The 23,730-nt window shown below is 44.7% G+C and overlaps 1 protein-coding gene across 1 annotated transcript in view; it reads right to left on the bottom strand.

Annotated features, from left to right (window-relative positions):
• Window positions 1-23,730, bottom strand: part of LOC111958640 (triple functional domain protein-like) — a 72,533-nt gene that overhangs the window by 42,747 nt on the left and 6,056 nt on the right. Inside the window, 9 exon segments of the mRNA XM_070437322.1 lie at window positions 5,216-5,390; window positions 5,762-5,931; window positions 8,910-9,101; window positions 9,253-9,375; window positions 10,904-11,134; window positions 11,371-11,502; window positions 12,890-13,081; window positions 18,720-18,842; window positions 19,732-20,280. Coding sequence (XP_070293423.1) covers window positions 5,216-5,390; window positions 5,762-5,931; window positions 8,910-9,101; window positions 9,253-9,375; window positions 10,904-11,134; window positions 11,371-11,502; window positions 12,890-13,081; window positions 18,720-18,842; window positions 19,732-20,280 — 1,887 coding nt within the window.

Below are 23,730 nucleotides of genomic sequence, written 5' to 3'. Positions count from 1 at the left end.
CAGTACTGTTACCGCTATTATTTCCTTAGTACTGTCTACTGTATTATCTAGTTACTGTACTGTCATTATTTAGTACTGTACTGTACTTAATCTGTACTTACTGTACTGTATCTAGTACCTGTACTGAACGTATTATCTAGTACTGTACGATAATCTAGTTTACTGTTACTGTTATATCTATCTAGTACTGCTCTGTATTATCTACTACTAGTACTCTGTATTATCTCAGTACTGCTACCGTATTATCTAGTACTGTACCGTATTATCTAGTACTGTTACTGATATTATCTAGTACTGCTACCTGTTATTATCTAGTACTGTACGTATTATCTAGTACTGTACTGTATTATCTAGTACTGTTATCTCGTCATTATCTAGTACTGCATACTGTATTCATCATCTGTACTGTACCGTATTATCCTAGTACTGTACTCGTATTACCTAGTACTTGCTACTGATACTTATTCTAGACTGTCCTGTATTGTATCTAGTAGTGTACTGTTATTATCTAGTACTGTTACCGGTATTATCTAGTACTGTACCTGCTATTATCTAGTACTTCCTGTATTTATCTATGTACTTGTCACTGATTATCTAGTTACACTGTACGGTATTATCTAGTACTGTACTGTTAATTAGTACGTTACTAGTACTATACTGCTACTGTTATTATCTAGTACTGTACCGTATATTCTAGTACTTTACTGTTCCTCTGGGGAGAACATGTGAGTGAGAAGTGAGGGGAGGTTCCATGTGATAAGGGCTATAGGCTACTCTAACTCACGAGCGTATGGCTGCTTCATGGAAGGGCCAGGCTACAGGCGGCTTAGCTAGTTACACTCTCACTGTTTATGTTACAAGTCAGAGACTATAACGCGTAGTAATTAACCACAAACTCCCTTCAGCTATGATCCATATGCTAATCCATCGCTCTTCACTGTTATATCTTAACCTGGAGATAATGTAACAGCAAACAACCTTTATTCATCATTAGCCTAAGCAAATTGATGACTGGATCACACTAGTATATAACAGTTTTTTTAACATAAACAAAACATAGACCTATGAAGATATAGGATGTGGCTGTTATCCGTAGTACAGTTCAGTACTTGTACCGTATTACCTACTACTGTACTGTATTATTCTAGTACTGTCCTGTATTAATCTAGTCAGTGTACTTATTATCTAGTACTGTACCGGTATTATCTAGTACATGCTTACCGTATTATCTAGTACTGTCCTGTATTATCTAGTAGTCCTTTGTCTCCTGTATTTTAATTTTTCTTAAGTACCTGTACTCCTTGGTATTATTTATACTGTACTGTATTATCTAGTACTGTACTGGTATTATACTACTGTACGCATTACCATTAACATATATCTAGTACTGTACTGTATGTATCGTAGCTACTGTACTTATTATCTAGTTACTGTACTGTCCTCTGTGCCGGAAACATGTGAGTGAGAAGGTGGAGGGAGGGTTCCATGTGACTTAAGGCTATAGGCGCTAGCTCTAACTCACTGAGCTATGGCTGCTTTCCATGCGAAGGGCCAGCTACAGAGGCTTCAAGTAGTGTACCCCACTTCTCACTGTTTCATGTCACAACTCAGAACTATAACGCCCGGTAGTAATTACACTCCACAAACTCCCTTCCAAGCTATGATCCATATGCTAATCCATCGCTCTTCACTGTTAAGTATCTAACCTGGAGATATGTAACAGCAAACCAAGCCTTTTCATTTATCCTCGATCCGAGTCCTAGCAATCATCTAGCCTAAGCAAATTGATGACTGGATCAACATAGTATGATAACAGTTTTTAACATAAACAAAACATAGACCTATGAAGATATAGGATGTAGATTGTTGGCTTCTCATGATTATCATCATGTAATAGTAGTTCCTTGGCAGAAGTATTTTCTGTCTATCTTTGAGATGGTTTATGACTGAAACATGCGACAGAGCTCTATAGTAAATGACCTGAACGGTCATTCTTGTCGATCAAACAAATATCTTTGTAAATTCATAATCCAAGAAGCTGTATACTGAGATCTACACCACCTCAGTCAATAACAGAACAGTTCTTCTTTTGCTTTTACAATATGAGAGAGAGTCATGGCTGCCTAAAGCAGCCCTTCTGAGGTTGAGAACGGCCCATTCTTTGCACAAGGCAAACAGCCAACAACTGTCATAACAGAAAGGTCTGAGGAAACCCCAGGAAAACACTGCTTTAAGATTTGAGAAAGAAGTCTAACAAAAGGTAATGTCAGCATTGTAATGTACAGGTAATAGTTGCTCTGTGGACACAAAGTATTCAGCAAGCATGTACTAACAACCATATAAACACAAGTACATACAACATCAAAAGACATCTATGCTTCCAACATTATTTCTGCTCAAAAACTAGTGATGGGGAAATTCGATACAGTTATATATCGGTTTATTATTTTTGACAATATATTGTATCGTGTCGTTTTGACAATATTATTTTTGTGCTAGTTGTCTGTACCTGCACCAAAACTCCTTCTTTTTAAATTGGAAGCCAATTTGTTTTCAGCACCTTTATTTCCATGACTGATCAAAACTTGTTTTCTCATGGCTCTCTCTCTTGTCCCTCTGCAGCAGACATATGGTGAGCAATATGTTTGGAACATCAAATCGCAATAAAATCACAGTAGCGAATCTCAATACATATAGAATCGTGAGAATCGCAACACATATCGTATCGGCACCTAAGTATCGTGATAATATGTATTGTGATAATATTGTGTCTTGAGTTCCCTAGCAATTCCTAGCCCTATCAAAAACCCTTCTCAAAACATTACGATCCAGTCCAAAGTGCTACAACTTCAAAAATCCCAAACTCACTAATCTCTCTTGAAAATGTCTTTCTGACTGTTCTGTATGAGTCATATTCACTTAACTCATAAGCACATTACAGAAGGCTGAATGACAGKGAGGCAAAGCTCCCATAAATATCACAAGCCTTTAGTTCTTCTAACATCTTTTCTTCACCTGCCACTCTCCTCTTCTCTAACGTTCCCTCCTTCCCAGGAGCCACTTACCGGGCCGGGCTGCTCTCACAAAGCAGAGTAGAAACCCCWCTCTGAGTCTAAGTACACACACCATCTTTCCCTCCTCCTGGCTCATGGAGAGGAGACTGGCTCCGTGAGGACAGGAATCCTGCTCTGGGACTGACTAGGACACTGTGTGCCATGCCTCTGCCTCACCTCAAACCTGAACCTGAACCAGCATGTTGCTGCCTAACCCCTCATTGGGAGCCAAGAAGGAACAGCGTCCAGGGGATGTGAAGAGGAGGAGTGGAGGGAAAACAACCTCTCCCTCCCTCTCTCCTGTGTCATATTGACTGACTGACTGACATACCGCTCTGTCCCTCCCACAGATCACAGCTAATGTGAAGGCTTTACTGTACTGCACCTCTGAGGTGAAAATACTGTACCAGTCTGGCTGTGGTCTCTTACCACACAGACTAGTGTGACTAGTCTGTGTGATAAGAGAAAACGAAACGTCCTCCTTCTCTATCCAATGACCCTGTTATTGCAACACAACACCAACAATTCCGGTGCGATGTCGTGTGGTGTGTGTGTTGTGTGTGTGTGTGTGTGTGTGTGTGTGTGTGGTGTGTGTGTGTGAGAGGGGAAACAAGGCATGCACATACCTGAAGTGTTGGTGTTGTGTTGCAATAACAGGGTCATTGGATAGAGAAGGAGGACGTTTCGTTTTCGGCACATTAAGTAGACTACAGTGCAGTTGACATTACAACAAATCACATGACATTGCATTCATATTCCTATTCATTTTCTCATAAAGATGTCTCACGTCTCTCCCAAGTGGAAACCTTCAGTCAGTAAAATATTGAGCCGTGCTTGGCACACACTGCCCTTGCCAGTCTGCACATGCAGCCCATCTCACACTGTGGTGTAATGTCACAATTCAGTAGCTGCCAGGCAGTCACACACACACACACACACACACACACACACACACACACACACACACACACACACACACACACACACACACACACACACACACACACACAGCCTTAAATGAGTCATCACCTCAGTACAATAACTTTCCAGAAAGGGGAATGATTACTTCATGAATATCAGTGGTCCAGGCTTTATAATGTCAAAGGCTGCTGTAGCTAATGCTTAATTAATTAACTAATTATTTTGTTTTATTTAACCTTTTTTTAACCAGGAAAAGCCCATTGAGACCTAGAGTCTCTTTTTCAAGGGAGACCTGGCCAAGAAGGCAGCAACAATCAATACATTACAGAATTAAAACATACAACAATGCAATACAACAACATGATCCAGCCTAAAAAAAGCATTTACAGTCCTCTGTAACAGTCTCCCATCAATATTTTAAATTAATTCAGTGGCACTAACATATCTAGAGGAAGCATGGATTGTAGATTATTCCATGCGTCTGGTGCACAAGAAGAAAAGGCAGTCTTGCCTAATACTGTGAATGTCCTGGGGACTTTAAGTAGCAACCACCTAGCAGACCGGGTATGGTAACTGCTGGTGGTGAAGGAGACCAGACTACAGAGGTAAAGAGAGTTTACCCAAAAGGGCTTTGTAGATGAACACATTCAAATGTATCTTTCTGCGCATATAAAGTGAGGTCCAACCTACCATTTGGTACAATGTGCAATGATGGGTGAGTGACTTGGCATTTGTATTAAAGCGCAAGGATGCATGATAAACAGAGTCCAGTCTCTGTACGATGGAGGAGGTTGCATGCATATACAACAAAGTCACCATAATCAATGACCGAGAGAAAAGTGGCCTGAACAAGCTTCTTTCTAGCCATAAGCGGGAAGCAAGTCTTATTACGAAAATAAAAACCCAATTTCAATTTAAGCTTTGTCACAAGATTATCCACATGAACTTTAAAAGACAACTTGTCATCCAACCAAATACCTAGGTTCATTAATCAACTACTGTACTGCTTCAGTCCTTTGATGGTGTAACAGGAAAGAGAGAGATTAGAATAACAGCAGCAGCAGAAATACTAGTTTGAGTCTCTCAGCAGGGACTGAAGGCCTTACACTATCAGATAAAACTACTACAGAAACACTGACTGTGAAACATTCAATCTCTGGAGAAGACACCGGTCAGATACGGGCAATAGAGGACATGATAGATTGATCGATCTGAACTTTATGGACATGGGGGCCACTTACGTCGATGGCGTCCCTCTCGAAGATGCGTAGCTGCAGGAAGAGTTCCAGTTTGATCTTCCTCTCCTGAAACAGGTCTTCCATCTGAGCCTGGGCCTCGTCCAGCTGCTGTAGGACACTCTGYATGTGGGCCATGGAGCTGTTGTGGGGAGTCTTGTTACTGGAGATAGCAGAGTCCCTGTGTGGAGGCCAGAGTCAGAGGTTAGATAGGTCAACAAACACATTAAATACACTCCTTTCAATATCARGAATGCCATGTAACACTGTAGGTGGTGGAACAGCTAGCAGAGTTTAACTATGTGTTAGACGGCATGCTCTTAGAAGCTTCAAATGCACCTCTGTTGCCTCTTTATGGTAGGGTAAATACAGCCTAGGGGGACAGTGATACTGCTCTACAATGCTGAACAGTTCTAAATAAACACAAAACTACCTTTATTACTTGGTAAATTAGCTCAGATCTACAAAAGTAGAGGGGGTAGCATATTTCTATGGCGGGTAGGGGCTAAAAGGGATTGATTTAGGATGGAGGATGAGTGCGCTGTGAGCTACCTGAGCTGCTGGATGAGGTCCTCTCCCTCCTTGATGACGTTGACAGTGGCCTGCAGGGTGGTCTGTTGCTGCTGGCCGAAGCGTTTGATCAGGTCCTGCACCGCCTCCACAGACTCAGCATACACATCGTCCAGCAGCTCCTTCTGCAGCTCCTCCAACCACGTCCACAGCTGCATGGGCACACAGTGACAGACAGCCCAGGCGGCCAATCAGAAATACAGTAAGAGGTCGGCCGGCCAATCACACGAGAGTAACTTGTTACGCTACAAACACACTAGAAAGGTAAAGGAGCTGACTGCTATCACACAGAGAGGCAGGTAAAGAAGGACAAAGGAGAGGAGAGAGGGAGAGAAAGAGGAGTGAAGGAGGGAGCTGCATTGAGTCATTGTGGCAGGATTAACCATCTGGTTATATTGGCAGGGTGGGCCAAACTAAAGCACCCGAAACAGCAGGTAGGACRCTCCCTGCCCAATCTACTACCCACTGCTTTTTTCCTATGCATCCCAAATGGCACCCTATTCCCTATATAGTGCATTACTTTTGACCAGCTCCCGTAGGGCCCTTTTCAAAATTCAAAGTGTGCTATGTAGGGAATAGTATGACATTTGAGACCCAAAATGTGTTTTGTTCCAGTTCATACAGCTCTATTTTTCCATATTAACACACAAAGACAGGCAACACAACACAGGCTAAGAACAGAGGAGGAAAGTTGGAACTGGACCTAATCCAACCACCTCTATACAACAGATGGGTATTATTACACCATATGGACGTATAAAATAAATGATGAATTAATATGAATATCAGGCCACCACCAACCACTGTGTSAGTCATGTACTGTAAAGATGATATCAATGTCATCTCACAGAGTAAAGTACAGCGCACTGGCTCAGAACCTTTACAGAAAGGTTAATGCTGTTCGTTAATGCCTAAACCAATGACATGGATTGAAACAACACATACTGCAAGTTAACTTTCTCATAAAAGCTTCATGTTGTTTTGAGGAGACTATAGTGAAGCACCACCTCTATAGGTAAAACTGAGAAACACTCATTCCAAGGGTCTGCCTTCTTACAAGGGAAACCTTTCAAACACAACACACATGTAATCTTCACCACAAATAAAGGCATGACAAATTACAGCTTTGAATAGAAGGCATTTCAGAAACAGAACAGCTTCTTAAATTGTGGCAATAGCTCTAGGCTCCAGTCTAGTAGATGAGAGTAGTAGAGGGGGAGGGAGGCACTGTGTTTAGGRTGTTGGAGATGTGTGTTACGCTCAGGAAAATACGTCTATGTGTCCGTGTCACTTTGGGCAGCACATCCACTGTCACAGGACACACACATCATTGTGATGATGATGACAGAGAAGCCGGTGTTTGGAGGATATATTGGCAGGGGTGTTGTTAGAGTGCCGGCAAACCGTGCCAATATATCCTCCAAACACCGGCTTTGGGGGCATTATCACTTTTATATTACGGTTTACCAACATATTCAAATAATGATTTACATATTTTAATTAAAAATGTTATTTTGATGAATTTATTCATACTATTTCATCCTTCCACAAGATATAGTCCCGACACAAATCTAGGGTTGCTACCCAAGCTTGCTGGTCGTTTGTTCTATTGGTTCGGATGGCAGAGACGCGACCCAGTCATTAAGTCTTTTTGTTCTGTATCCATGGACGCGACCCAGTTGTTGGTTCTAAATGTTCCATTGCCATACTGGCTGAAAACATTCTTATCCCTTGCTTGCTAGCTAGCCAATAACGGCTAATTTACAGTCACATCAAACAGTGCAGCCAGAATAACAACAAAGTAGCTGGATTTGCATTTGTTTAAGCTGTTTTCTAGTGACATTTATTTGGAGACATCCATAACAATGAGCTAATGATGCGCGATTTCACCTGGCATAGAAAATGTGCTCTCTCGTCAGGACACTGTTGTTCAGAGGAGCTAGCCAACAACACAGCTAACACAATCCCTTCAAACTGAAGCTGGAAAGACTGAAAACCAGCTGCACTTCATTTTGTTTGACCTGGTTTCTATTGAAATTTCTTTGTATATAGCCATAAAATGTATGCTGATTCTTGATTTCGACTGGCTGAAAAAGCTGCCTGCCTGTCTGTCTTATCCCGACTCTCGACTCCCTACCCATTCATTACTATGTGAGAGCTGGAGATTGAATTTGAATATTGAAACAATGTTGCTGTCACACCCTGACCTTAGAGTTCATTTATGAAATAAAAMAATCATGAACACTTTCCACGCTGCGCTTTGGTCCACTCTTCATACCACCAACGAGAGCCGTAACAGTTGCAAATGTCGGAGAGGCATACAGAAAGGTTTATACAAATCTCCTCTGTTGAAAACGAAATGCTAGTCTAAAAGAAATGTGAGATAATGTCTAGATGCTTTTTATAAATAGCTGGGCTGGGCTGATGAGACAGTGTTGTGCATGCAGATGGAACAGAGTAAATATGCATTTTAACGTCATAGATTTAGCCGGTGCTAATTTATGGAATAGACACAGGCTGGAATGCGGTTTTAACCAATCAGCATTCAGGATTAGACCCAACCGTTGTATAAATACAACATAATGCACGCACGCACGCACACACACTCACACTTCCACTCTTCAGTGTGTGGGCGGTGTGTTGTGTGGCAGTACTAATATTATACATTCTTCATGCCACTAAACTCCTGTATCAAACCTCTTATTACCTTAGCTGGCTGGCATCTCTTTCACAACACTAACTGGGCTGGGACGAGGGACGAGGGACGAGGGACGAGGGACGAGGTTGAACTCCTTTAAAGGTTGAACTTAAACTTTCCTCAGGGTGAGCAGTGGAGAACCCTCTCACAGCCCTACCATGAGAACATCTACACCAGATGTCATTACCACCTCCAGAGGGGTATCAATATTACAGCAGCTAGCTGGCAGGTCTCAATACACACAACTTTCTTTAATAGTTAAAAGGGTTTAAAGTCATTTCACACTCAGATTCATGCAATTTAGTAGACTCTGAGCTATAGCCCTGACTAGAGACATACTGTAGATCGAATACAACAATAACTTTCATTAGTACAGTTTTTCAACAGGTACAGATCTACTGTATAAGCCTATAAGGGGACCAAGGCTCGTACCTCTTTGACGTGAGTATGGAAGGCCACAGACATGTCCAGGAGGACCTTACGTTGCTCCACGCGACGTACAAAGTCCTGGATGCGGTCCTCTAGCTGGTGGGCTGCCTGATAAATCTCCTCTGGATCACATTCTCCTGTCTGGGCCAGCTGCTCTGCTGCCTCCAGCAGCTTGTCAGCGTTAGTATAGGTGTTCTAGACAGGGGGACATTAGACGAGACATTATGCGGACTGCCACATTACGAAGGTAATTATGATGTGAGCATATGGGCTAATAACATATAAATGAATAAGTTCACAAAATATAATACTATTTTTTCTTGTGTGTTGTGTTGTCCCAGCTCACCTGGGCCACCTCCTCAAAGTCCTCGTGTCTCTTCTGCAAGGCCCGAGCTCTGTGTAGGGACTTCCCCACTCCGGTATGCTTACTGAGGAAGGCTTCACCATGGTTCTCTATCCAGTCCAGCACCTGCACACACACACACACACACACACACACACACACACACACACACACACACACACACACACACACACACAACACCACACACACACACACCACACACAACACAACACAACACACACAGGGGCGAGAGATGAGAGACTGAACACCTGTATAGAGAGGGTTTTGCCCAGAAGCCCTTGTCTAATAAAGGCTGTTATAAGGACACTAGAGTGATGTAACACATGCTCGATGACAACACCTGTGTACAGTGATAGGCCTTTGGATAGTCGCTACTTGGAATCAGATATGTTGAGCGTTTGATTGAGCCTGCCGGGCTAGATTGGAACCAATTAAATAGGCATGTCCCAAAAGTACAAACCCAGCACTCCATGCAGGCTCAATTAAATGCGTGAAGCATTTGCAAGAAAACAGATACTAGTTGAACCCAGGTGTGGTGACTACTAGCCTATGAACAGGGATATTATTGGTATGTACTGTATGCACTGATCTTATGTGCTGCGCCACAAGGGGGAGCTTTGGGACTTTTAGCTTGACACACTGTGTCTGGGACAGCTCTATAGATGGCCCTGTTCTGTCTAAGGCTACTGCCATAACATAATGCCTTCCCAGTTCAGACCCACCCTCTACCCTCTGCTCTGCATCACTGTGCCAAGTCTGGGCCTGCGTCTCAAACGGTCCCCTATTCCTAGTCCATAACTTTTGGTCAAAAGTAGTGCACTATATACGGAATAGGGTGTCATTTGGGACACAACCTGGCACTTTTAATAAGGAAACATGGATGAAGAAATCCATAATCCACTACAGACCAACGTTTAAGCCTTTCTATGGACTGTGATAATATATCTCAGTTAATAACGGCCTTATTATTTATTGAACAGATGGGTGGATGGTTGCTTCATCTCACTATTATTGCTGAACAGAAGAATAAACAGGATTTTGATAGTGGGTTTTTCAAGGTCTCTCCTCTTCGAGCGCATCATTCTATGGGACATATGGAACACGCAACACATTACGTGGCAGTAAATTGGATTACCATGGCAACTAGTACGTATCAGGAGAGAGAGAGAGAAACAGAGAGAGAGAGAGCAGGAGAGAGAGCGAGAGATACAGAGAGAGATACAGAGAATAGCGAGCATGTCCACAGGGCACAGAAAAGTACAAACCAGCTCAGTCCTAATCACAAGGGTCTGTCAGCTACTCACACAGATACGTTTTCACTCAGAAACCCCAGGAGCCACTGAAAAAGCTTTGAAGAAAGTGGAGATGGATATATGTACCCCGCAAAATTACAACACAGTTCTCTTTAGTTTTGAACATGCATGAAAATCAGGTTTTAGATGAATAAAACACTGTACAATAAGTATAGTGGTCTCTGACAATGATGGTAAAGTATCTGTGTATTATGTATTCTGTGTGTTTGTTTGTGTTTATGTGTTTGAGTGTGTGTTTGTGTCATTGTGTGTGTGAGGTGTGAGTGTGTGTGTGTGTCGTTGTGTGTGTGTGTGCCTGCGTCTTCCTTAAGTGTGTGTACCTGCTGGACGTCCTGTTGGAAGACACAGAGCTGCAGGCGCTGGTGCAGCCGGACCTTGCGGTGTTGCCAGATGTTTTCCAGTTGTCTCTGGTGGTGCAGCACCTCGTGGATGATGTCCAGCACGTGGTGCACCGCCTTGGAGTAGTTGGCCGAGGCCGTCAGCGAATCAGCYCTGCCCGGGGTCAGGGGCCGCTGCAGCTTGTCCAATAGGGACTTCCCGTCTTGGCTCACCTGGCGAGGAAAGGAGAAGATAGGAGAGATCCCAGGTGAGGTGGGGAAAAGGTTGACAATGAACTTTGAAAACACAACTGAATCGGAATTATGCAGGATTWCTTTAGTGCATGTTGCAGATGCTATTTATTTTACTTTAAAGCARGACGACACAAAAAGTGCTAATCACCGACTAATCCCTTCAGTACATGAGCACTGGGCACRAGAATGTGTAGTGACTGCAGGCCCCATAGTACCTCAGAGTAGGCAGTGGTGATGTGCTCATAGAGTCCTGTGTGATGGTGGATGGTGTCCTCCAAGTCCTGTAGCTCAGAGGGCAGGTCTCCTTCTCCACACGCCTTACACCACGGCTCCACATTACCCATGTACTGGAGGAGACACACACACACACACACATGATCACACATTATAATGGTAATGAGAAGGGGGTGTGTGCATGGTGGTGTGTGGTACAGAAAGTAAAGAGATCAAAACCAATAGCAGGTTAAAGGTATATTATGCTAATTCTAAACAGGCACATTAGTTCCACTACTTGAACACTTTTCTATTTTAGAAGGGTTAAATAACGTCATGACTACCTAAATGTACCACAGCATTTGTATGTGCAATCATCCAACCACGGTAACTAGTGCACACAAAAACACTCTTGTTCTAAAATACTCAAACGTGTACAGATCAAAAACAGGCAATGAAAAATACTTATACTTGTCCTCGTGTCTGTCTCTGTCTTTCTAACCCTCCCTCTGCCTCCCTTTCTGTCTGCCTGTCTGTCTGTTTAGTAAATCAGTAAATTACACATTCATGGCAGGGGATGAAAGCAACACATTGCCTTGCAGGCAGCCCGAGCTAGCATTATTATTAGCTCTGCATTATCCCAGCAGCATACTACAATGCCATTAAGAGATAGGAACTATTTTCATKTGTTCCTGTGGGAGCTGGCCAGGGAGAGGAGGAGAGGAAAGTAGAACAGAAAGTAGAGGCACTTCAGGAGAATAATGATACAAAACAAGTGATTATTCTAGAAATGGAGGGATGAAGAGAGCGGAGATAAAAGTCAAAGGCATCATCTCATTTCATTTTTTCAGTGCGTCTCTCTCTCTTTGTGTTTCTCCTCAATCATCCCCCTTTTGTCTCCAGACTGACAGAGAGGTTTCAGTTTACCACAGCTTCACTAGAACCATGGTAAACAAACACAGACACACACAGCACTGAAACTTAGCTTCACATGCCAACCGCAAACAACCAAACAGTAGAGACGACACCTCCACTTGAATCAGTTTGTTGGAAAACATATGACAACAACTAAGTCCATATATAACATGGGCCTCTACCAAAGCAGGGTAAGATTCAATCCATGGAGTAGCTTCAAATCCTTGGGGATAGTAGGGTACACAAACCTGTAGTCTATAACAATACCGCCCACCCTGCTACTCTGGACATCTGGTTTCAACCTGACCTCATGCACTACAATAGAGGTGAAGAGAGAAGAAGGCAGAGAGGTTACGGAGAGAGGGAGGAGGAGAAAGACAGACAGACAGACAGACAGGAAGAAAAGACAGAGAGAGGAGGGGGAGTAAAACGAGGCAGAGAGAGGTAAAGAGAGAGGAAAATAACAAGAGTGTGGGTCTCTGTAGGAGCACAGCGCTGGAACAGGTAGTAGAGTGTTTTGGTCCTTTTCTGTTCAATCTGGAAAATGTGTGTGTGCGAGTGTTGTTGTTGTGTGTGTGTGTGTATGTGTGTGTGCTTCCTCCTCACCTGGTCAACCTTCAAGTGGAAGGCAGCAGACATCTCCAGTAGGGTGGAGCGTTCGTCCAGGGCAGCAGCGAAGGCCTTCCACTCCTGCTCCAACTGACCTGAGATCTGCTGGATCTGCTGCGACGCGTAGTGACCAGACTCCAACAGCCGGTTCCCCACAGACATGATGCGGTTGATATTTACATAGACATTCTGGAAGGAGAGTGGAGGAGACATATTAGATATTCTGTAAGAGTGGAGAAGACATGGCAAGGTTAATAGTTACATAGATATTCTATAAGGAGAGGGAGGGGACATGACAGATATTCTGTGAGGAGAGGGGAGTAAAGTGTTACCAATAATTATATAGACAGAGATAGAGCGGGAAGGAGACTGAAAGGGAGGGAGACAGACAAACAAGGTGACAGACAGACAGAAAGGGAGGGCGACAGGGAGGGAGTCACAGACAGGAAGGGAGGAGGGAGACAGAGAGGGGTGGAGACGGACAAGCATAAAGACAGACAGAGACAGGGAGAGAAGGAGACACAGACAGACCGGCATACCTAAATGGAGGGAGACAGACAGAGAGGGAGGGTTAGAAAGACATAGATCAGCACAGGGTGGGCCATGGCTACAGACCCGTGCACCAGGAAGGGCCTACATCAATAGTAAGGGCTTGGGAGCCCGTGAGAAGTTAACACAGAACACACACAACACAACCTACTGTACACACACACACACACACACACACACACACACCACACACACACACACACACACACACACACACACACACACACACACACACACACACACCACAACACACACCACAACACACACACACAACACACACACCACCACACACACACAATCTACTGTAGCACACACACTCAACCAAGTCCAAATCAAACACAAAAACCCAGAGAGACTATTACTCACTGAGAAGAGAACAGAACCACTCCAGTCCAAACAAAAACACCAGCTAGCCTTGGCCTCTACTCTCTTATGTTACAGTGAACAGAGGGGAGGTAAACTGTCAACTGGAAACAGCCAATAAGGGGACTATTACCACAGTGCTAAGTGCCTGTATTGTGAAACCAAATAAAGCTGCATCCTGTCGAGAAAATACATAGAATGGTCACGCCAAAAATGTGTCCAGAATTGAGAATATCAGTGAAGTCAAAATAAAAGAATATTGAGCATTTTCAGTGAAGTAAAAAAACACTTGAGATTCATGGTAAATTACATGTTACAACATTTCAAAATGGTCACCCAACTGCTGAACCAACAAACGCAGCCAATCAAAAGATTAAGGAAGTGACGGTGAGTGTGCAGCAGGCAGCTGATGTTAGTTATCCTGTGAAGCGTAGCGAGCCGAGTGGAGGGGCTACACCCGTGGGAGAGGAGGAAGTCCCTCTAGTCTGACCACATGTCCACATGCTTCCACTCAGCCAGCCCCAGCCAGCCCCGACGGACGCCCCCAGCACTGTGTGTGGCTGGATGGGGACAGAGAAGGGGATGGAAGGTGCGGATAAGGGAGGGCATAGCAAGAGATCCACCCATACAGAAAGAGGTTCAGTCATGGGTCATGAGTTTCTCCCTCTCCTTTATCACCCATATCACAGAGCTTAACGCTACACCGCTCACTGCCTGCTGCTCAGCTCAAAACGTTACACTTTGGATGGGTTTGATTGTAGTAACTTCCAATCCAAAGAAAAGTGAATAGGGGGATCTAGTTAATGGTACAGTCACACACAGGCTGTGTTGTACTAAAACAGTGGTCATTACTTTCGAGTRCTATTGGATCAAGTACAGCTCAACAATGGCCAAGCTTCCCCTGTTTGAGAAGCACTTTTAGTAGGCTTCCTCTTTCATGTGGTCAGAGCTACAACGTTATCCCAATGGTTTAATGAGGTGTTTATGGGAGACGAGCTCTRGCTGCCAGCTGTAGACARACACACACAGTTGATGAGCTCTCGCTGCCTGCTGTAGAGATCTACGGCATGCTGGGTAATTAGCATCTGTCGGTTAGGGATCGATACCCTCCCTGACGCTGTCAGCGTTATCCTACCACTCACACACTAAAACCAAAACAACAAAAAAACAACACGATGTCCCTTTAAAAGCTGTTGTGACAAGATAGACATAGATCAGCAAACTAAAATTAATTATTCAGTTTTACATGCAGGACTGTTAGCATTCAATTACCCCTTTTATGTAAATGAGAGGCTTTAATGAATCACACAACACCGCATTGTGCTCTGAAACAGAGGTGGGTGAATCCTCATTATACTAATCCATAGCAGGGGAACATCAATGGACCAATGTTCAACATCTCTGTCTGTCTGCAAACACTTTTTAAACTGATGAGAGTTGAGAACACCACACGCGGACAAACAGACAGACATACGGACAGACAGAACGGACACACACAGGGCTGGGCTAGATAAAGTCATCTGCCCTCCTGAAAAACGACAAACGCCTTTGACTCCGACGACATCTGTGAAGCATTAAAATGTGAGGCTAAATAACAGCCTCTCTTCACTACATGTCTTCTTCGTTCCTGGATGTAAACGACAAGCAGCATGGTATCTTAGCCAGGGGGAGCTAGACAAAGGGCAGGCCTAATGTAAAACTCCTGGAGGACCCGGGTTAAAGGGAGTAAACACTGGGCCAGGCCTCTGCATAGTATCCATTGACTGATGACATTACATACACCACCAAGGCTTACCCACACAGCAGCATACCACAGAACCTTCCTCTGTCTCTCAAGCATCACACATACTGAGCACTTAGAGCAGGGAGGGTCCACTCCACAGAGGAAAATACTGACACAAAGCCCATTTTTGCATGGCAAAGATATGAAGTGTAGCCGCTTTCCATCTCCACATCCCAGACTTGGGGAATTCAAAACAAATGCAATCAAGAGTTATTTGTCTACGCCAAAGGGACTGGTCCGACACGTGAACATGATAATGATAGTGTTTCCATTTTGTTTTTGGTGTAAACAAACAGGCAACATTACAGATAGGAGATAGGATCAGGATGGAACAGGAAGAACTAATCAATGAGACTGACACAGTAATGGAGGACTTGGCATATGCCAATAACCCAAGTCTAAGTCCCAAATGGCACCCTATTCCCTATATAGTGCACTACTTTTGACCTGGGTCCATATGGCTCTAGTCAAAAGTGGTGCACTATTTAGGGAATATGGTGCCATTTGGGACACATATCTAGGCTCATAGACTCTGAGAGGGTGAGGGGGGAGAATGTCTTGAACAGGAAGCACCTGGGGTTACTGGCTAGCATTCTCCAAAATAAGGAACACGACAGAAAGTCTATTTTTATTTAATATTTACCTTGTTCTAATATTCACACAGAGAGGAGACACTAGGAGACTAGGCCACAATGACATCACGTGTCCATTCTAGCATTACCACTTCCATTATGTGTTTCAAACAGGCTTCCATTCTGTCGCTATCGGATGGCCATCTGCTTTTCTATTGAACTGGTTTTGAATTTCTGTCAATAGTCAAGGGCACGTTCCTCCCCAAAGTGGAACCATAGAGTGTAATGTTACAACAACACCATAGGGGGCAGACTACCATCACATCTCCATACTTTTCATTTGCATATTACAAATGACATAATCATAGATGATCATCAGCCCCAGCCTAAATGGCTGAACTCTCGTCTAGCTGGGGAATCGGAGATATTGGGATATTTACTCAAGGTGGCAAAAAGCAGATTTATCACAACAGTGAACACATTAACACATTGTGATTACTACTGCTGCTGGCCATTATGCTTTCATTGTGATAATCTTCCCTTTCAAACACACGCACATATTTACCCTCACTGTATCATCATCAGCAACTAGCTCTACCTCCCAAATATGATCCAGGCAGTCACATAGTCTTTCTAGTCAACAGGAAGCATGGCATCCTGGGGAAAAGGGGGCATCAGTGCCTGTTCCAGAGTCCCCCTGCCTGTTGTTGACATTGCACACTGATGGCCAAGTCATGCACAATAATGCCTGTGTGACTGTGACCAGGGCTGGGTCTAGGTCTGGGTGATCCCTCTGCCTCAATGGGGCTGTCTGTCAGCTTCTCAAAACAAGCTAGGCTGGCTCAGCACAAAATAACTCGATAAACCTCTACAAGCAAGATCATACTAAATGATAAGAGGATCATTTAATTGTATAGAGCAGTGGTTCCCAAACTGTTGGGCGAGGGGTCAGCAGAAAAAATAAATACAAATATTTTTTTGAGGAACTCAGTCCGGATTTAAAATTACACTTGAAAGTTGTAATAGTAGAATGCAAAAGGTGCAATTTGGAAATTGGGTAGTGCGTCATGAGTTCCTCTTGTCTTGTCAGTCAGTGCATAGCTTAGAGCTATTTATAACTTGTCAGAAATGTCCAGATCAACTAGCCCATGACAACGTTTTTAGAATTTCGTTTTTTTAACCCATAGATATTGTTGTAATTTTTTTGTCACTCAAATATCACATGAATACACATTAGACATGGCAAAATCTATAGAATTGCAAGAAAATTTGCTTTAAAACTGCAAAATTCCCTCCAGCATAGAAATAGATGTGGTGCGCGCACAGGGGGTAGGTACAGGATGTTCCCCAATGCTGGATGGGGGGGTGGTATAGAGGAATATGTCCAAGGAAACAATGTCATAGAGTGTAAGTGTACTTAGTGTAAGTGTACTTAGTGTAAGTGTACTTTACAGTATTAGACCACCATACAATCTAGAGCTAGGTTCTCCAGCTGGCGCCCTGCAACCTGAATTCATTGTTAGACATAAAAAACTGTAAAAACACCAGGAAATTTGTTCCAAGTGAATGTAAATTAGGAAATCTGTTCCCAAGTATTTCCATGCATAATAGAGAGATGTGATCATATACAAATGTAAGCAAGGTTTGAAATGTTTATGTTTTCGTCAAAAATTATATCTGTTTGGGCTTCTTGCGGTCAATTTGTAGTCTAGAAATTATTTGTATTTATGTTCCGGCCCCAAGACCATCCGCTCAAGAAAATCTAGAGAATCCCCAAAATACAGTACAACAAAAAGTTAGGGCTTCAATTCATGCCCTCATTTTTCCCTGGTTAGCCCCATGAGCAGCAGAGAGTAGATGGGGGCCGGAACTAGGGGCCTGTACTTGACTACTGACAGCCAGGCGCAAGCAAAAGGGCAGGGCTGGAGAGGGCAAGGACGAGTGGAGGGAGGGAGGGAGGGAGAGAGGGGAGGGAGGGAGGGAGAGAGGGAGGGAGGAGGAGAGAGGGCAGAGAGACCAAGAGTGATTTATCATCTTCCCCTACAGAACACAGCTAGGGCCTTTAACCCTGCAGGCAGCCAGGGAGGGGTCAGGACAGTTGCACACACACCACACACACACACACACACACACACACACACACACCACACACACACACACACACACACACACACACACACACACACACACACACACACACACACACACACACACACACACACCAACCACACACACATACAGACAGACACACACAGACAGACAAACACAAACACACAAACCCAGGCAGGAGATGGACGGCTTGTCTCAACCTCACACTGCATGTGGTAGGTACTGGGCGGACTGTTAAGTTTAACCCACCATTATGTGGCCCTTTTAAGGGGGGGTGACTATAATTAAGTTATAGATGACTATAAATAAGGTATAGTTGACTATAAATACGCTATAGATGACTATCAATAAGGTTCAATGTATTTTAACACAAAGCTGAGGGGTACAGTAGTTTATGGTCATTGTGTTACACCATTGAGTCAATCAGTAAAGTAGAAGAGTGTATTCTTACCATACAGTTCATGGCAAAGTGGTTGTGCTGGGTCTGCAGCTCCCCGGCATGCTGGTGATTCCCTCCTATCTCTGTGTAGCTGGTCAGGAACAGGCCCTTGTTGTGCACGATCCAGTCAAACATCTGTGGACGGTGCGACACACACAGCCATGGGCACACAAACACGCAGGCAGGCAGGCAGGCAGGCAGGCAGGCAGGCAGGCACACAAACACAGAAGAAGATCTCTATTAGCAGGTACTGAATCTTACAGCTCTGGAGGGGTGAGAGAGAGAGGGGGGCGGGGCTAAAGGCTGATGACATGGATGTTTGGACACTCAGGAAGGCAGATGGAATGACTCCAATCCACTGTATTGAACTGTGTGTCAGCCTGACCCTAGTGTCATGTTGTCATACTGCCTAGACTCGTGATGTTGCCACTGGGAACGCCAGACAGCTGGTCGAGGTTCGTATCACCCTGGATTGACCTCTAGCTAGCATGACAAGAAACCTCAGCGTGACAGCTACCATTTCAACTTGACCTCTGAGACATGCTTTAATAACCGGGGACAATAATGACATGCCTGGGGAGGAAGAGGAAGAGGATGAGGTGGTGGTGTAGGAATAGGAGGAAGAGGAGGTGGTGGTGGGGAGATGTAATTAATGCTTTGCTCTGACTAACTGACAAACACGTCTGTTTCCACAGCAGGGAGGCATCAGATCACCATCTGGCTGATAGCTGCATGACATCCATATAACTGTAGCTGGATCTATGCACACTGACAGGCAATGGGCCATTACAGTATACTGCAAACAAGCACCATTACTCCTGCAGCTACTTATCCCATTCTGTTTGTTATGAAGTAATATTCTCAGTGCAAATCCAGACTTCACTGGTGAGCTCGGGATGCTTTTTTTCTAGTTATTAATGCTAGCATGAGAGATATGGACTAGAATGTGATTCCTTTGAATAGAAACAAGCCTTGTTCTATTAACACAAAAGTGAAAGTAGTGTGTAGTTAGTTCATAACATACCTTCTCTGCATCCTGCTCAAACAGCCGCAGCTGGAAGCACTGGTCCAGTTTCAGCTTGCGCATGTGCCACAGCTGCTGCAGGTGCTGGCGTGTGCCATGCAGCTTGTCCAGCAGAGCACTCACTTTGGGCACCAGGTTGTGGGCATCTGGGTGGCCTGTGAGCCCATCGTTAGCATCCGTTCCCCCACCGCCACGGTTAGTGTAGCCTCCAGGGGTGACACTGCCCTGCTGCAGCCTCTGAAGCAGCCTGCGTCCCTGTGTGTCCAACTCCTCCACCGAGGCCTTGGTGGCCCTCTTCTTGAGCGAGGCGTGTTCCTCCATAAGGCGTCGTGCTCCCTCCAGGTCGCGCGGAAGGTCACGCTGCGCCAGGGTCTCCTGCAGCTCCTCCAGCCGTGCCAAAGCCCGGGCGGCATCGCCGGCGAAGTCCTCGAAGGCCACGCGCACATCGATCCACTCGTCGTGGTCGTACTCCAGGCTGCCCTCGAAGTCTGACGTCAGCTGGGAAGGGTCCACCACCTTGGTCAGGCCCTCGAGAGACACCATGACCGTCTGGAGGAAGAGGGGGGGAAATTCAGACACTAATATCAACCGCAGTCTGTGAGGAAGAGGTGGGGAGGATTCAGACACTAATATAAACCGCAGTCTGTGAGGAAGAGGGGGGGAGGATTCAGACACTAATATAAACAGCAGTCTGTGAGGAAGAGGGGAGAGGATGCAGACACTAATATCAACGCAGTCTGTGAGGAAGAGGGGAGGAGATTCAGACACTAATTAAAAGCAGTCTGTGAGGAAGAGGGGGGAGGATTCAGACATAATATAAACCAGCAGTCTGTGAGAGAGGGGAGGGGGGATTCAGACACTATATAAACCGCAGTCTGTGAGGAAGAGGGAGAGAGAGGATTCAGCCTAAAACAAGCTGTTATAACAGCAGTCTGAGGGAAGGAGAGGGAGGAGGATTCAGACACTATATAAACAGCAGTCTGTGAGGAAGAGGGAGGATTCAGAACACAATATACCGCAGTCTGTGAGGAAGAGGGGAGGTTCAGACACTAATATAAACGCAGTCTGTGAGGAAGAGGGGGGAGGATTCAGACACTAAATAAACAGCAGTCTGTGAGGAAGAGGGAGGAGTCAGACAAAATTATAAACAGCAGTCTGTGAGGAAGAGGAGGGGATTCAGACGACAATATTAACCGCAGTCTGTGAGAAGAGGGGGGGTTCAGACATAATATAAACAGCAGTCTGTGAGGAAGAGGGGGGAGGATTCAGACACTAATATAAATGCAGTTCTGGAGGAAGAGGGAAGGTTCAGACACTAATATAAACAGCAGTCTGTGAGGAAGAGGGGGGTTCATGACACTAATATAAACTGCAGTCTGAGAGGAAGAGGGGAGAGGATTCAGACACTTATATATAACACAGTCTGTGAGGAAGAGGGGGGTGATTCAGACACTAATATAAAGCCAGTCTTTGAGGAAGAGGGGGAGGATCAGACACTAATATAACAGCAGTCTGTGGAGGAAAGGGAGGTTCAGACATATATAATAGCAGTCTGTGAGGAAGAGGGAGGGTTCAGACACTAATAAAACAGCGTAGTGAGAGAGGGAGTCAGCACAAATTAAACCAGTCTGTGGAAGAGAGGGTTCAGAACAAATATAAACCGCAGTTGTGAGGAAGAGGGGGGTTCAGACACTAATATAAACAGCAGTCTGTGCGGAGTGGGAGGGTTCAGACACTAATTTAACTGCAGTCTGTGAGGAGAGGAAGGGTTCAGACACTAATATAAACAGCAGTCTGTAGGAAGAGGGGGGTTCAGACATAATATAAACTGCCAGTCTGAGAGGAAGAGGGGAGGAGATTCAGACACTAATATAACCACAGTCCTGTGAGGAAGAGGGGGGATGATTCAGACACTAATATAAATGCAGTCTTTGAGGAAGAGGGGGAGGATCAGACACTAATTAACAGCAGTCTGTGAGGAAGAGGGGGTTCAGACACTAATATAAACAGCAGTCTGTGAGGAAGAGGAGGGTTCAACACTAATAAAAACAGCAGTCTGTGAGGAAGAGGGAGGGTTCAGACCATAATATAAACAGCGTTGTAGAAGAGGGAAGGGTTAACACTAAATAACCAGCAGTCCAAATCTGTGGGATGGGTTCAGAACTAATAGAAGCTCCCAGAGTGAGGAAGTTCAGACCCAAATAATTTAAACCCAGCAGCTGGAGGCTGTAGTAGCCAGCAAGTATCCCAACATTAGTGGAAAGCCCTGTCCCAAAAAGGAGCTTATCAGGCAACTGTTCCAACATCTAGTGAAAGCCATCCCAAAAGAGTGGACGGCTGTTTATACAACAATGTTCCAAACAATCTCAGTGGAAAGGCCTCCCAAAGAGTGGAGCTGTCTATAAGCAGCACATGTCCAACATCTTAGTTGTAAAGCGCTTTCCCAGAAGAGTGGCGCTGTAGTGGACACAGCAACAGCGACGAGAAGAGGGAGGAGGAAAGGACTCAGACAACCTCCATGAATATAAACCACGCCGATCTGTGGAGGAGGGAGGGAGCTGGGTGGAACGAGGCTTAAAGGGTTTATTCCAAAGCAACCAATAAGTTCATTTTTAAACTAGCAGGTCCCATGGGAATGCAGAGAGAAGAGAAGGCTGAGGGGGGAATTCAGAAACTAATAAAACCCGTTTGAGGCAAGAGGGGGGACTGATTTAGAACTGAATATAACCGCGGTCCTGCCCGAACAGCAGGCGGGAGGTGGTAGGGCGTTCCAGCAATAAAAGAGTCTGTGAGGAAGAGGGGGGTGGGGTCAGACACTAATATAAAAGCAGTCTCTTGAGGAAGGAGGGGGAGGATTTCAGAAACTAATATACAACAGCAGATCTGTGAGGATAAGGGAGAAAGAGTTCAGAACTAATTCATAAAATGCGTCTTTGAGGAACGAGGGAGGAGGTTATCCAGACACTAATCATAAACAGCAGTCTGTGAGGAAGAGGGAGGATTAGACACTAATATTAACAGCCTTCCCAAGTCTGTGAGGAAGAGGAGGCAGGGTTTCAGACACTAATAAAACAGGTCTGTGAGGAAAAGGGGGGGTTCAGCACTAATTATAAACAAACAGTCTGTGAGGAGAGGGGGGAGATTCAGACCCATAAATATAAACAGCAGTCGTTGGAAAGAGGGGGGGTTTCCAGACACTAATATAACAAGCAGTCTGTGAGGAAGAGGTAGGTTGCAGACCACTAATATAAACGCAGTCGCTGAGGAAAAAGGAGGGGGTTCTAGACATTAATATAAAAAGCGTCTGTGAGGAAGAGGGTGGGGACGGTTTCACACAATATTTAAACACCTGAGGTTCTGTGAGGAAGAGGGAGGGTTTAGACACTAATATAAACAAGACAGTTTGAGGAAGAGAGGGGGTTCAGACACTAATATAAGACGAGGTCTGTGGAGGAAGAGGGGAGGGGTTAAGACACTAAATATAAAACAGCAGTCTGTGAGAAGAGGGAGGGTTTAGATGATTAGAACTATATAAATGCAGGTCCTTTCCCGAGAAGAGGGGGGAGAAGGATCAGACACCAAAATATAAAGGTCTGTTGAGGAGGCCAACAATCAGCAGGGAAGGAATGAAGTGTCAGATAGATTAATAAGGTCTGTTCTGAGGGAAAGAGGGAGGTTCAGCATAATTTGACCCAAAGAAAGAGTCTTGAGGAGAGGGAGGAAGGGTGGAAGAAGAAATATAAAACAGGTACATCTTCCGCGGGTGTGGTGAGCACAAAGACGCCTCCCAAAAAAGGGAACGATGTATTCTGAGGAGCTGAACCTCTCAAAGTGCACGTTCCCTAATTCGAAGCCAACTCCCTCAAGCTCGTTACGCGTCGCCTGCTCCGCCTTTTAGCTGCCTCCAGCTCCTCTTTAGGACGGCAGATTACTCTCCTGTTGGCTGTCGCCCACCCCGGTCCATTAGCACGGCCCAATCCTAAAGCGAGATTGGCCTCG

Source organism: Salvelinus sp. IW2-2015, linkage group LG35, assembly GCF_002910315.2.
Source record: "Salvelinus sp. IW2-2015 linkage group LG35, ASM291031v2, whole genome shotgun sequence".
Lineage (NCBI taxonomy): Eukaryota > Metazoa > Chordata > Actinopteri > Salmoniformes > Salmonidae > Salvelinus > Salvelinus sp. IW2-2015.
The sequence above is the reverse complement of the archived record's forward strand: the minus strand, read 5'-3'. Positions and strand labels throughout refer to the sequence as shown.